The sequence below is a fragment of the Salvelinus alpinus genome, chromosome 2, assembly GCF_045679555.1.
Source record: "Salvelinus alpinus chromosome 2, SLU_Salpinus.1, whole genome shotgun sequence".
Classification (NCBI taxonomy): domain Eukaryota; kingdom Metazoa; phylum Chordata; class Actinopteri; order Salmoniformes; family Salmonidae; genus Salvelinus; species Salvelinus alpinus.
Window position 1 is genome coordinate 98728107 of NC_092087.1, and position 13700 is coordinate 98741806.

General features: G+C 48.8%; 1 protein-coding gene across 1 annotated transcript; it reads right to left on the bottom strand.

Moving 5' to 3' along the window:
- On the bottom strand, positions 1-1242 carry LOC139541924 (golgin subfamily A member 6-like protein 22). The gene has a single exon (XM_071346826.1). The coding sequence runs from the start codon at positions 1240-1242 to the stop codon at positions 1-3; it is 1242 nt and encodes a 413-aa protein (XP_071202927.1).
- Positions 1243-13700: the final 12458 nt, after the last annotated feature.

Sequence of the window (13700 nt, forward strand, 5' to 3'; positions counted from 1 at the left end):
TTAATGGATCTCCTGCAGCCGAGCCTTCAGCGCTTCATCTGCCTCCTGGATCTCCTGCAGCCGAGCCTTCAGCGCTTCATCTGCCTCCTGGATCTCCTGCAGGCGAGCCTTTAGCGCTTCATCTGCCTCCTGGATCTCCTGCAGCCGAGCCGTCAGTGCTTCATCTGCCTCCTGGATCTCCTGCAGCCGAGCCTTCAGCGCTTCATCTGCCTCCTGGATCTCCTGCAGCCGAGCCTTCAGCGCTTCATCTGCCTCCTGGATCTCCTGCAGCCGAGCCTTCAGTGCTTCATCTACCTCCTGGATCTCCTGCAGCCGAGCCTTTAGCGCCTCCCGGATCTCCTGCAGCCGAGCCTTCAGCGCTTCATCTACCTCCTGGATCTCCTGCAGCCGAGCCTTCAGCGCTTCATCTACCTCCTGGATCTTCTGCAGCCGAGCCTTTAGCGCCTCCTGGATCTCCTGCAGGCGAGCCTTCAGCGCGTCATCTACCTCCTGGATCTCCTGCAGCCGAGCCTTCAGCGCTTCATCTGCCTCCTGGATCTCCTGCAGGCGAGCCTTCAGCGCTTCATCTACCTCCTGGATCTCCTGCAGCCGAGCCTTCAGCGCTTCATCTGCCTCCTGGATCTCCTGCAGCCGAGCCTTTAGCGCCTCCTGGATCTCCTGCAGGCGAGCCTTCAGCGCTTCATCTACCTCCTGGATCTCCTGCAGCCGAGCCTTTAGCGCCTCCTGGATCTCCTGCAGGCGAGCCTTCAGCGCTTCATCTGCCTCCTGGATCTCCTGCAGCCGAGCCTTCAGCGCTTCATCTGCCTCCTGGATCTCCTGCAGCCGAGCCTTTAGCGCTTCATCTACCTCCTGGATCTCCTGCAGCCGAGCCTTTAGCGCTTCATCTACCTCCTGGATCTCCTGCAGCCGAGCCTTCAGCGCTTCATCTGCCTCCTGGATCTCCTGCAGCCGAGCCTTTAGCGCTTCATCTACCTCCTGGATCTCCTGCAGCCGAGCCTTCAGCGCCTCCTGGATCTCCTGCAGCCGAGCCTTTAGCGCCTCCTGGATCTCCTGCAGGCAAGCCTTCAGCACATCTTTTGCATTCTGCAGCCGAGCCTTCAGTTTCTGCCTCTCCTCAGTGGCCACCTCGGAGCCCTCTGCCTTCTCAAACACTTCCTCAAAAGGTAAACTAAGGTTAATGGTGCATTCAAGACAACTCGGAACTCTGGTGGGGGAAAAAAAGTGCAGACTGTGAAAAATCATTGTGCACTGTCATCCAACACCAGTCTAAGCTCATGTTTCCCAGTCCGAGCTAGTTTTTCCCAAGTTCCCAGTGGTCTTGAATGCACCATAATTTACTGATTTTATACAGCAGCTGAACACTGATTGATTAGTAGATGAAGTCTCACCTCTTCTTCAGTTTCTTTCCTCTTAAATGTTGTAAAATAAAATTAACCTTTATTTAACTAGGCCAGTCGGTTAAGAACAAATTCTTATATTACAATGACGGCCTACTGGGGAACAGTGGGTTAACTGCCTTGTTCAGGGGCAGAACGACATGTTTACCTTGTCAGCTCGGGGATTCGATCAACACTCTAACCACTAGACTACCTGCCGCCCCTCGGGGATTCGATCAACACCAACCACTAGGCTACCTGCCGCCCCTCGGGGATTCGATCGACACTCTAACCACTAGACTACCTGCCGCCCCTCAGGGATTCGATCAACACCAACCACTAGGCTACCTGCCGCCCCTCGGGGATTCGATCAACACTCTAACCACTAGGCTACCTGCCGCCCCTCGGGGATTCGATCAACACCAACCACTAGACTACCTGCCGCCCCTCAGGGATTCGATCAACACCAACCACTAGGCTACCTGCCGCCCCTCGGGGATTCGATCAACACTCTAACCACTAGGCTACCTGCCGCCCCTCGGGGATTCGATCAACACCAACCACTAGACTACCTGCCGCCCCTCGGGGATTCGATCAACACCAACCACTAGACTACCTGCCGCCCCTCGGGGATTCGATCAACACTCTAACCACTAGGCTACCTGCCGCCCCTCAGGGATTCGATCAACACCAACCACTAGGTTACCTGCCGCCCCTCGGGGATTCGATCAACACCAACCACTAGACTACCTGCCGCCCCTCAGGGATTCGATCAACACCAACCACTAGGCTACCTGCCGCCCCTCAGGGATTCGATCAACACCAACCACTAGACTACCTGCCGCCCCTCGGGGATTCGATCAACACTCTAACCACTAGGCTACCTGCGTTGTTTGTTGGCAACCTTGTTATTTACCAAGTTTTTGGAACAGATTCCGGTTGGAACACTCCACAAATTATAACCTACCCACTACCCCTCTGTTCACCAGTCTCAATTCAATGACAGCCTTTTTAATGACACAGTTCACCAGTCTCAATTCAATGACAGACTTTTTAATGACACAGTTCACCAGTCTCAATTCAATGACAGTCTTTTTAATGACACAGTTCACCAGTCTCAATTCAATGACAGTCTTTTTAATGACACAGTTCACCAGTCTCATTTCAATGACAGCCTTTTTAATGACACAGTTCACCAGGGTCAATTCAATGACAGTCTTTTTAATGACACAGTTCACCAGTCTCAATTCAATGACAGTCTTTTTAATGACACAGTTCACCAGTCTCAATTCAATGACAGCCTTTTAATGACACAGTTCACCAGTCTCAATTCAATGACAGCCTTTTAAATGACACAGTTCACCAGGGTCAATTCAATGACAGTCTTTTTAATGACTGGATAACTGACTGCATGTTTCCCTGTAATCCATTAACTACTAACTCCCAAGGTCTCCGTTAACTACTAACTCCTAAGAATATTACTCCTGCTTATTACGTTAACTACTAACTCCCAAGGTCTCTGTTAACTACTAACTCCTAAGAATATTACTCCTGCTTATTACGTTAACTACTAACTCCCAAGGTCTCCGTTAACTACTAACTCCTAAGAATATTACTCCTGCTTATTACGTTAACTACTGACTCCCAAGGTCTCCGTTAACTACTGACTCCCAAGGTCTCCGTTAACTACTAACTCCCAAGGTCTCCGTTAACTACTAACTCCCAAGGTCTCCGTTAGCTACTGACTCCCAAGGTCTCCGTTAACTACTGACTCCCAAGGTCTCCGTTAACTACTGACTCCCAAGGTCTCCGTTAACTACTGACTCCCAAGGTCTCCGTTAACTACTGACTCCCAAGGTCTCCGTTAACTACTGACTCCAAAGGTCTCCGTTAACTACTGACTCCCAAGGTCTCCGTTAACTACTGACTCCCAAGGTCTCCGTTAACTACTGACTCCCAAGGTCTCCGTTAACTACTGACTCCCAAGGTCTCCGTTAACTACTGACTCCCAAGGTCTCCGTTAACTACTGACTCCCAAGGTCTCCGTTAACTACTGACTCCCAAGGTCTCCGTTAACTACTGACTCCCAAGGTCTCCGTTAACGACTGACTCCCAAGGTCTCCGTTAACGACTGACTCCCAAGGTCTCCGTTAACGACTGACTCCCAAGGTCTCCGTTAACGACTAACTCCCAAGGTCTCCGTTAACGACTAACTCCCAAGGTCTCCGTTAACGACTAACTCCCAAGGTCTCCGTTAACGACTGACTCCCAAGGTCTCCGTTAACGACTAACTCCCAAGGTCTCCGTTAACGACTGACTCCCAAGGTCTCCGTTAACGACTGACTCCCAAGGTCTCCGTTAACGACTGACTCCCAAGGTCTCCGTTAACGACTGACTCCCAAGGTCTCCGTTAACGACTGACTCCCAAGGTCTCCGTTAACGACTGACTCCCAAGGTCTCCGTTAACGACTGACTCCCAAGGTCTCCGTTAACGACTGACTCCCAAGGTCTCCGTTAACGACTGACTCCCAAGGTCTCCGTTAACGACTGACTCCCAAGGTCTCCGTTAACGACTGACTCCCAAGGTCTCCGTTAACGACTAACTCCCAAGGTCTCCGTTAACGACTAACTCCCAAGGTCTCCGTTAACGACTAACTCCCAAGGTCTCCGTTAACGACTAACTCCCAAGGTCTCCGTTAACGACTAACTCCCAAGGTCTCCGTTAACGACTAACTCCCAAGGTCTCCGTTAACGACTAACTCCCAAGGTCTCCGTTAACGACTAACTCCCAAGGTCTCCGTTAACGACTAACTCCCAAGGTCTCCGTTAACGACTAACTCCCAAGGTCTCCGTTAACGACTAACTCCCAAGGTCTCCGTTAACGACTAACTCCCAAGGTGTCCGTTTAACTACTAACTCCCAAGGTCTCCGTTAACTACTAACTCCCAAGGTCTCCGTTAACTACTAACTCCCAAGGTCTCCGTTAACTACTAACTCCCAAGGTCTCCGTTTAACGACTAACTCCCAAGGTCTCCGTTTAACGACTAACTCCCAAGGTCTCCGTTTAACGACTGACTCCCAAGGTCTCCGTTTAACGACTGACTCCCAAGGTCTCCGTTTAACGACTGACTCCCAAGGTCTCCGTTTAACGACTGACTCCCAAGGTCTCCGTTAACGACTGACTCCCAAGGTCTCCGTTAACTACTGACTCCCAAGGTCTCCGTTAACTACTGACTCCCAAGGTCTCCGTTAACTACTGACTCCCAAGGTCTCCGTTAACTACTGACTCCCAAGGTCTCCGTTAACTACTGACTCCCAAGGTCTCCGTTAACTACTGACTCCCAAGGTCTCCGTTAACTACTGACTCCCAAGGTCTCCGTTAACGACTGACTCCCAAGGTCTCCGTTAACGACTGACTCCCAAGGTCTCCGTTAACGACTGACTCCCAAGGTCTCCGTTAACGACTGACTCCCAAGGTCTCCGTTAACGACTGACTCCCAAGGTCTCCGTTAACGACTGACTCCCAAGGTCTCCGTTAACGACTGACTCCCAAGGTCTCCGTTAACGACTGACTCCCAAGGTCTCCGTTTAACGACTGACTCCCAAGGTCTCCGTTAACGACTGACTCCCAAGGTCTCCGTTAACGACTGACTCCCAAGGTCTCCGTTAACGACTGACTCCCAAGGTCTCCCTTAACGACTGACTCCCAAGGTCTCCGTTAACTACTAACTCCCAAGGTCTCCGTTAACTACTAACTCCCAAGGTCTCCGTTAACTACTAACTCCCAAGGTCTCCGTTTAACGACTAACTCCCAAGGTCTCCGTTTAACGACTAACTCCCAAGGTCTCCGTTTAACGACTAACTCCCAAGGTCTCCGTTTAACGACTAACTCCCAAGGTCTCCGTTTAACGACTAACTCCCAAGGTCTCCGTTTAACGACTAACTCCCAAGGTCTCCGTTTAACGACTAACTCCCAAGGTCTCCGTTTAACGACTAACTCCCAAGGTCTCCGTTTAACGACTAACTCCCAAGGTCTCCGTTTAACGACTGACTCCCAAGGTCTCCGTTTAACGACTGACTCCCAAGGTCTCCGTTAACGACTGACTCCCAAGGTCTCCGTTAACTACTGACTCCCAAGGTCTCCGTTAACTACTGACTCCCAAGGTCTCCGTTAACTACTGACTCCCAAGGTCTCCGTTAACTACTGACTCCCAAGGTCTCCGTTAACTACTGACTCCCAAGATCTCCGTTAACTACTGACTCCCAAGATCTCCGTTAACTACTGACTCCCAAGGTCTCCGTTAACTACTGACTCCCAAGGTCTCGGTTAACTACTGACTCCCAAGGTCTCCGTTAACTACTGACTCCCAAGGTCTCCGTTAACTACTGACTCCCAAGGTCTCCGTTAACGACTGACTCCCAAGGTCTCCGTTAACGACTGACTCCCAAGGTCTCCGTTAACGACTGACTCCCAAGGTCTCCGTTAACGACTGACTCCCAAGGTCTCCGTTAACGACTAACTCCCAAGGTCTCCGTTTAACGACTGACTCCCAAGGTCTCCGTTAACGACTGACTCCCAAGGTCTCCGTTAACGACTGACTCCCAAGGTCTCCGTTAACGACTGACTCCCAAGGTCTCCGTTAACGACTGACTCCCAAGGTCTCCGTTAACGACTGACTCCCAAGGTCTCCGTTAACGACTGACTCCCAAGGTCTCCGTTAACGACTGACTCCCAAGGTCTCCGTTAACTACTAACTCCCAAGGTCTCCGTTAACTACTAACTCCCAAGGTCTCCGTTAACGACTAACTCCCAAGGTCTCCGTTTAACGACTAACTCCCAAGGTCTCCGTTAACTACTAACTCCCAAGGTCTCCGTTAACTACTAACTCCCAAGGTCTCCGTTTAACGACTAACTCCCAAGGTCTCCGTTTAACGACTAACTCCCAAGGTCTCCGTTTAACGACTAACTCCCAAGGTCTCCGTTTAACGACTAACTCCCAAGGTCTCCGTTTAACGACTAACTCCCAAGGTCTCCGTTTAACGACTAACTCCCAAGGTCTCCGTTTAACGACTAACTCCCAAGGTCTCCGTTTAACGACTAACTCCCAAGGTCTCCGTTTAACGACTAACTCCCAAGGTCTCCGTTTAACGACTAACTCCCAAGGTCTCCGTTTAACGACTAACTCCCAAGGTCTCCGTTTAACGACTAACTCCCAAGGTCTCCGTTTAACGACTAACTCCCAAGGTCTCCGTTTAACGACTAACTCCCAAGGTCTCCGTTTAACGACTGACTCCCAAGGTCTCCGTTTAACGACTGACTCCCAAGGTCTCCGTTTAACGACTGACTCCCAAGGTCTCCGTTAACGACTGACTCCCAAGGTCTCCGTTAACTACTGACTCCCAAGGTCTCCGTTAACTACTGACTCCCAAGGTCTCCGTTAACTACTGACTCCCAAGGTCTCCGTTAACTACTGACTCCCAAGATCTCCGTTAACTACTGACTCCCAAGATCTCCGTTAACTACTGACTCCCAAGGTCTCCGTTAACTACTGACTCCCAAGGTCTCCGTTAACTACTGACTCCCAAGGTCTCGGTTAACTACTGACTCCCAAGGTCTCCGTTAACTACTGACTCCCAAGGTCTCCGTTAACTACTGACTCCCAAGGTCTCCGTTAACGACTGACTCCCAAGGTCTCCGTTAACGACTGACTCCCAAGGTCTCCGTTAACGACTGACTCCCAAGGTCTCCGTTAACGACTGACTCCCAAGGTCTCCGTTAACGACTGACTCCCAAGGTCTCCGTTAACGACTAACTCCCAAGGTCTCCGTTTAACGACTGACTCCCAAGGTCTCCGTTAACGACTGACTCCCAAGGTCTCCGTTAACGACTGACTCCCAAGGTCTCCGTTAACGACTGACTCCCAAGGTCTCCGTTAACGACTGACTCCCAAGGTCTCCGTTAACGACTGACTCCCAAGGTCTCCGTTAACGACTGACTCCCAAGGTCTCCGTTAACTACTAACTCCCAAGGTCTCCGTTAACTACTAACTCCCAAGGTCTCCGTTAACTACTAACTCCCAAGGTCTCCGTTTAACGACTAACTCCCAAGGTCTCCGTTAACTACTAACTCCCAAGGTCTCCGTTTAACGACTAACTCCCAAGGTCTCCGTTTAACGACTAACTCCCAAGGTCTCCGTTTAACGACTAACTCCCAAGGTCTCCGTTTAACGACTAACTCCCAAGGTCTCCGTTTAACGACTAACTCCCAAGGTCTCCGTTTAACGACTAACTCCCAAGGTCTCCGTTTAACGACTAACTCCCAAGGTCTCCGTTTAACGACTAACTCCCAAGGTCTCCGTTTAACGACTAACTCCCAAGGTCTCCGTTTAACGACTAACTCCCAAGGTCTCCGTTTAACGACTAACTCCCAAGGTCTCCGTTTAACGACTAACTCCCAAGGTCTCCGTTTAACGACTAACTCCCAAGGTCTCCGTTTAACGACTGACTCCCAAGGTCTCCGTTTAACGACTGACTCCCAAGGTCTCCGTTTAACGACTGACTCCCAAGGTCTCCGTTAACGACTGACTCCCAAGGTCTCCGTTAACTACTGACTCCCAAGGTCTCCGTTAACTACTGACTCCCAAGGTCTCCGTTAACTACTGACTCCCAAGGTCTCCGTTAACTACTGACTCCCAAGATCTCCGTTAACTACTGACTCCCAAGATCTCCGTTAACTACTGACTCCCAAGGTCTCCGTTAACTACTGACTCCCAAGGTCTCCGTTAACTACTGACTCCCAAGGTCTCGGTTAACTACTGACTCCCAAGGTCTCCGTTAACTACTGACTCCCAAGGTCTCCGTTAACTACTGACTCCCAAGGTCTCCGTTAACGACTGACTCCCAAGGTCTCCGTTAACGACTGACTCCCAAGGTCTCCGTTAACGACTGACTCCCAAGGTCTCCGTTAACGACTGACTCCCAAGGTCTCCGTTAACGACTGACTCCCAAGGTCTCCGTTAACGACTAACTCCCAAGGTCTCCGTTAACGACTAACTCCCAAGGTCTCCGTTTAACGACTGACTCCCAAGGTCTCCGTTAACGACTGACTCCCAAGGTCTCCGTTAACGACTGACTCCCAAGGTCTCCGTTAACGACTGACTCCCAAGGTCTCCGTTAACGACTGACTCCCAAGGTCTCCGTTAACGACTGACTCCCAAGGTCTCCGTTAACGACTGACTCCCAAGGTCTCCGTTAACTACTAACTCCCAAGGTCTCCGTTAACTACTAACTCCCAAGGTCTCCGTTAACTACTAACTCCCAAGGTCTCCGTTTAACGACTAACTCCCAAGGTCTCCGTTAACGACTAACTCCCAAGGTCTCCGTTTAACGACTAACTCCCAAGGTCTCCGTTTAACGACTAACTCCCAAGGTCTCCGTTTAACGACTAACTCCCAAGGTCTCCGTTTAACGACTAACTCCCAAGGTCTCCGTTTAACGACTAACTCCCAAGGTCTCCGTTTAACGACTAACTCCCAAGGTCTCCGTTTAACGACTAACTCCCAAGGTCTCCGTTTAACGACTAACTCCCAAGGTCTCCGTTTAACGACTAACTCCCAAGGTCTCCGTTTAACGACTAACTCCCAAGGTCTCCGTTTAACGACTAACTCCCAAGGTCTCCGTTTAACGACTAACTCCCAAGGTCTCCGTTTAACGACTAACTCCCAAGGTCTCCGTTAACGACTAACTCCCAAGGTCTCCGTTAACGACTAACTCCCAAGGTCTCCGTTAACGACTAACTCCCAAGGTCTCCGTTAACGACTAACTCCCAAGGTCTCCGTTAACGACTAACTCCCAAGGTCTCCGTTAACGACTAACTCCCAAGGTCTCCGTTAACGACTAACTCCCAAGGTCTCCGTTAACGACTAACTCCCAAGGTCTCCGTTAACGACTAACTCCCAAGGTGTCCGTTTAACTACTAACTCCCAAGGTCTCCGTTAACTACTAACTCCCAAGGTCTCCGTTAACTACTAACTCCCAAGGTCTCCGTTTAACGACTAACTCCCAAGGTCTCCGTTTAACGACTAACTCCCAAGGTCTCCGTTTAACGACTGACTCCCAAGGTCTCCGTTTAACGACTGACTCCCAAGGTCTCCGTTTAACGACTGACTCCCAAGGTCTCCGTTTAACGACTGACTCCCAAGGTCTCCGTTAACGACTGACTCCCAAGGTCTCCGTTAACGACTGACTCCCAAGGTCTCCGTTAACGACTGACTCCCAAGGTCTCCGTTAACTACTGACTCCCAAGGTCTCCGTTAACTACTGACTCCCAAGGTCTCCGTTAACTACTGACTCCCAAGGTCTCCGTTAACTACTGACTCCCAAGGTCTCCGTTAACTACTGACTCCCAAGGTCTCCGTTAACTACTGACTCCCAAGGTCTCCGTTAACTACTGACTCCCAAGGTCTCCGTTTAACGACTGACTCCCAAGGTCTTCGTCCCAAATGGCACCCAATTCAGAATGAAGTTCTCTACCTTAGAGCAGGGCCCTAGGCCCATAGGGAATATGGTAGCATTTGGGACGCAGATATGGTTGCTATCAATATTTGACTGACCAGTACTAATCAAACCATTCATGTGGCTCTTCTTCTTTTGTCATCTTTCACATGGAGGTCGTTCTGTCTGACTGTACCCCTCTTCTCTCTTAACCGATAGCCCTCAGACTCTTTGTGCTCTGGTCGCTTTGGTTACACTCAGAATCCACGGAGCGGGTTGTGGACATAAAAGACGCAAAGAAGAGAGAGAGGGGGCGGCTGGATTTGAAGCTTCTGAAAGTACCAAGGTAAGCCTATTTAATATCCGCACACACATTAACAAAGTTTTCCAAACCTCGAAGACGCACCATTTTACTTTAACAAACCTGCTTGGAACTGGCATCAATGTAGCTAGTAGTTTTGGTTTCATTTTTGGATTCCCATGCACGACGAGTGCAGACTTCCTGGTACGTCACGCATATAAATATAAACTACCACAAGATGGCGACATAATCCACAGGATGAAATCATATAATGAGAGAGATGGAGAGAGAGATGGAGAGAGAGAGATAGAAGTGAGTAATCCACTGATTACAGGGACCTGGAGTTAAGTACCCCTCCACCCTACGACATCGCCTCAATCAACTGTCTACACACACACACTCTCGACGTTGCGACATCCCTCAATCAACTGCAATCACTGGAGAGAAAGGGAAGGGTAGAGAGGGGGGGATTGATTGAGGGAGGGAGAGATGGGGGAGATCGAGGGAGGGAGGGATGGATGGAGCGATGGGGGGGATTGAGGGATGGAGGGAGAGATGGGGGGGTGGAGGGAGAGAGAGATGGGAGGGATGGAGGGATGGAGGGAGAGAGAGATGGGAGGGATGGGGGGATTGAGGGAGGTAGAGATGGGGGGGATGGAGGGAGAGATGGGGGGGTGGAGGGAGAGAGAGATGGGAGGGATGGGGAGATTGAGGGAGGTTGAGATGGGGGGATGGAGGGAGAGATGGGGGGATGGAAGGATGGATGGAGGGAGAGAGAGATGGGAGGGATGGAGGGAGAGATGGGGGGGATTGAGGGAGGTAGAGATGGGAGGGATGGGGGGATGGAGGGAGAGATGGGGGGATGGATTGAGGGAGAGATTGGAGGGAGGGAGAGATGGGGGGATGGAGGGAGGTAGAGAGAGAGTGAGTGGGAAGCTTGAAAGGTAGAGGATGAGACAGAGAGCTTTGTTGCTCCTCTCAGTGATCCTGTGCGGCTCAGTTGGTAAGACTGTGGTGCAAAGTAACACAAAGGTCGTGGGTTCAATTCCTTTAGGGATCACATGTACATCGTTCCATAGTGTGTGTGGAGAGAATGGGAGAGAGTAGAGAGAGTCACTGCAATGCAAGCGTTCTGGCCAGTAATCATTCTAACCAATCATTCTGTGTCTCTCTATCAGACGCTCCCTAGCCACCCTAACCTGTTCAGACAGATGCGTTGTGACTGGTCTAATCATGTGTGAGATTAGATGTTTAAACACGTGTGCGTTTGCCGCTTTCAACCATTTTCAATCAAACAAAAAAAACAAGGCATAAGTAATGACTTGGATTTTTGGTCAAACAGATGGAGAAGAGGCCATTTGAAAAAGGTACCAGAAACACATCAAAACACAATAACGTCGAGGTAAAAACCCATGTATGTAGTTCTGCCCTTGAGCTGTTATTGTCTAGTAATGTTCTGTGTTATGTCATGTTCTGCGTTATGTCATGTTTCATGTTCTGTGTTATGTCATGTTTCATGTTCTGTGTTATGTCATGTTTCATGTTCTGTGTTATGTCATGTTTCATGTTCTGCGTTATGTCATGTTTCATGTTCTGTGTTATGTCATGTTCTGCGTTATGTCATGTTCTGCATTATGTCATGTTTCATGTTCTGTGTTATGTCATGTTTCATGTTCTAAAATATGTCATGTTTCATGTTCTGTGTTATGTCATGTTTCATGTTCTGCGTTATGTCATGCTCTGTGTTATGTCATGTTTCATGTTCTGTGTGGGTACATTACTAGTGTATCTGCATGGTTCTGGGTACATTACTAGTGTATCTACATTATGCATGGTTCTGGGTACATTACTAGTGTATCTACATGGTTCTGGGTACATTATTAGTGTATCTGCATGGTTCTGGGTACATTACTAGTGTATCTGCATGGTTCTGGGTACATTACTAGTGTATCTACATGGTTCTGGGTACATTACTAGTGTATCTGCATGGTTCTGGGTACATTATTAGTGTATCTGCATGGTTCTGGGTACATTACTAGTGTATCTACATGGTTATGGGTACATTATTAGTGTATCTGCATGGTTCTGGGTACATTACTAGTGTATCTACATGGTTCTGGGTACATTATTAGTGTATCTGCATGGTTCTGGGTACATTACTAGTGTATCTGCATGGTTCTGGGTACATTACTAGTGTATCTGCATGGTTCTGGGTACATTACTAGTGTATCTGCATGGTTCTGGGTACATTACTAGTGTATCTGCATGGTTCTGGGTACATTACTAGTGTATTTGCATGGTTCTGGGTACATTACTAGTGTATATGCATGGTTCTGGGTACATTACTAGTGTATCTACATGGTTCTGGGTACATTACTAGTGTATCTACATGGTTCTGGGTACATTACTAGTGTATCTACATGGTTCTGGGTACATTACTAGTGTATCTGCATGGTTCTGGGTACATTACTAGTGTATCTGCATGGTTCTGGGTACATTACTAGTGTATCTGCATGGTTCTGGGTACATTACTAGTGTATCTACATGGTTCTGGGTACATTACTAGTGTATCTGCATGGTTCTGGGTACATTACTAGTGTATCTACATGGTTCTGGGTACATTACTAGTGTATTTGCATGGTTCTGGGTACATTACTAGTGTATATGCATGGTTCTGGGTACATTACTAGTGTATCTACATGGTTCTGGGTACATTACTAGTGTATCTGCATGGTTCTGGGTACATTACTAGTGTATCTGCATGGTTCTGGGTACATTACTAGTGTATTTGCATGGTTCTGGGTACATTACTAGTGTATATGCATGGTTCTGGGTACATTACTAGTGTATCTACATGGTTCTGGGTACATTACTAGTGTATCTGCATGGTTCTGGGTACATTACTAGTGTATCTGCATGGTTCTGGGTACATTACTAGTGTATCTTCATGGTTCTGGGTACATTACTAGTGTATCTACATGGTTCTGGGTACATTACTAGTGTATCTGCATGGTTCTGGGTACATTACTAGTGTATCTACATGGTTCTGGGTACATTACTAGTGTATCTGCATGGTTCTGGGTACATTACTAGTGTATCTGCATGGTTCTGGGTACATTACTAGTGTATCTGCATGGTTCTGGGTACATTACTAGTGTATCTGCATGGTTCTGGGTACATTACTAGTGTATCTACATGGTTCTGGGTACATTACTCGTGTATCTGCATGGTTCTGGGTACATTACTCGTGTATCTACATGGTTCTGGGTACATTACTAGTGTATCTACATGGTTCTGGGTACATTACTAGTGTATCTGCATGGTTCTGGGTACATTACTAGTGTACTATGTGTACTCTGGCACATGGTTCTGGGTACATTACTAGTGTATCTGCATGGTTCTGGGTACATTACTAGTGTATCTGCATGGTTCTGGGTACATTACTAGTGTATCTGCATGGTTCTGGGTACATTACTAGTGTATCTGCATGGTTCTGGGTACATTACTAGTGTATCTGCATGGTTCTGGGT

What these genes read in the sequence shown, in the direction of transcription:
- LOC139541924 (XM_071346826.1), bottom strand. Translation starts at nt 1,242, where the DNA reads ATGATTTTTCACAGTCTGCACTTTTTTTCCCCCACCAGAGTTCCGAGT.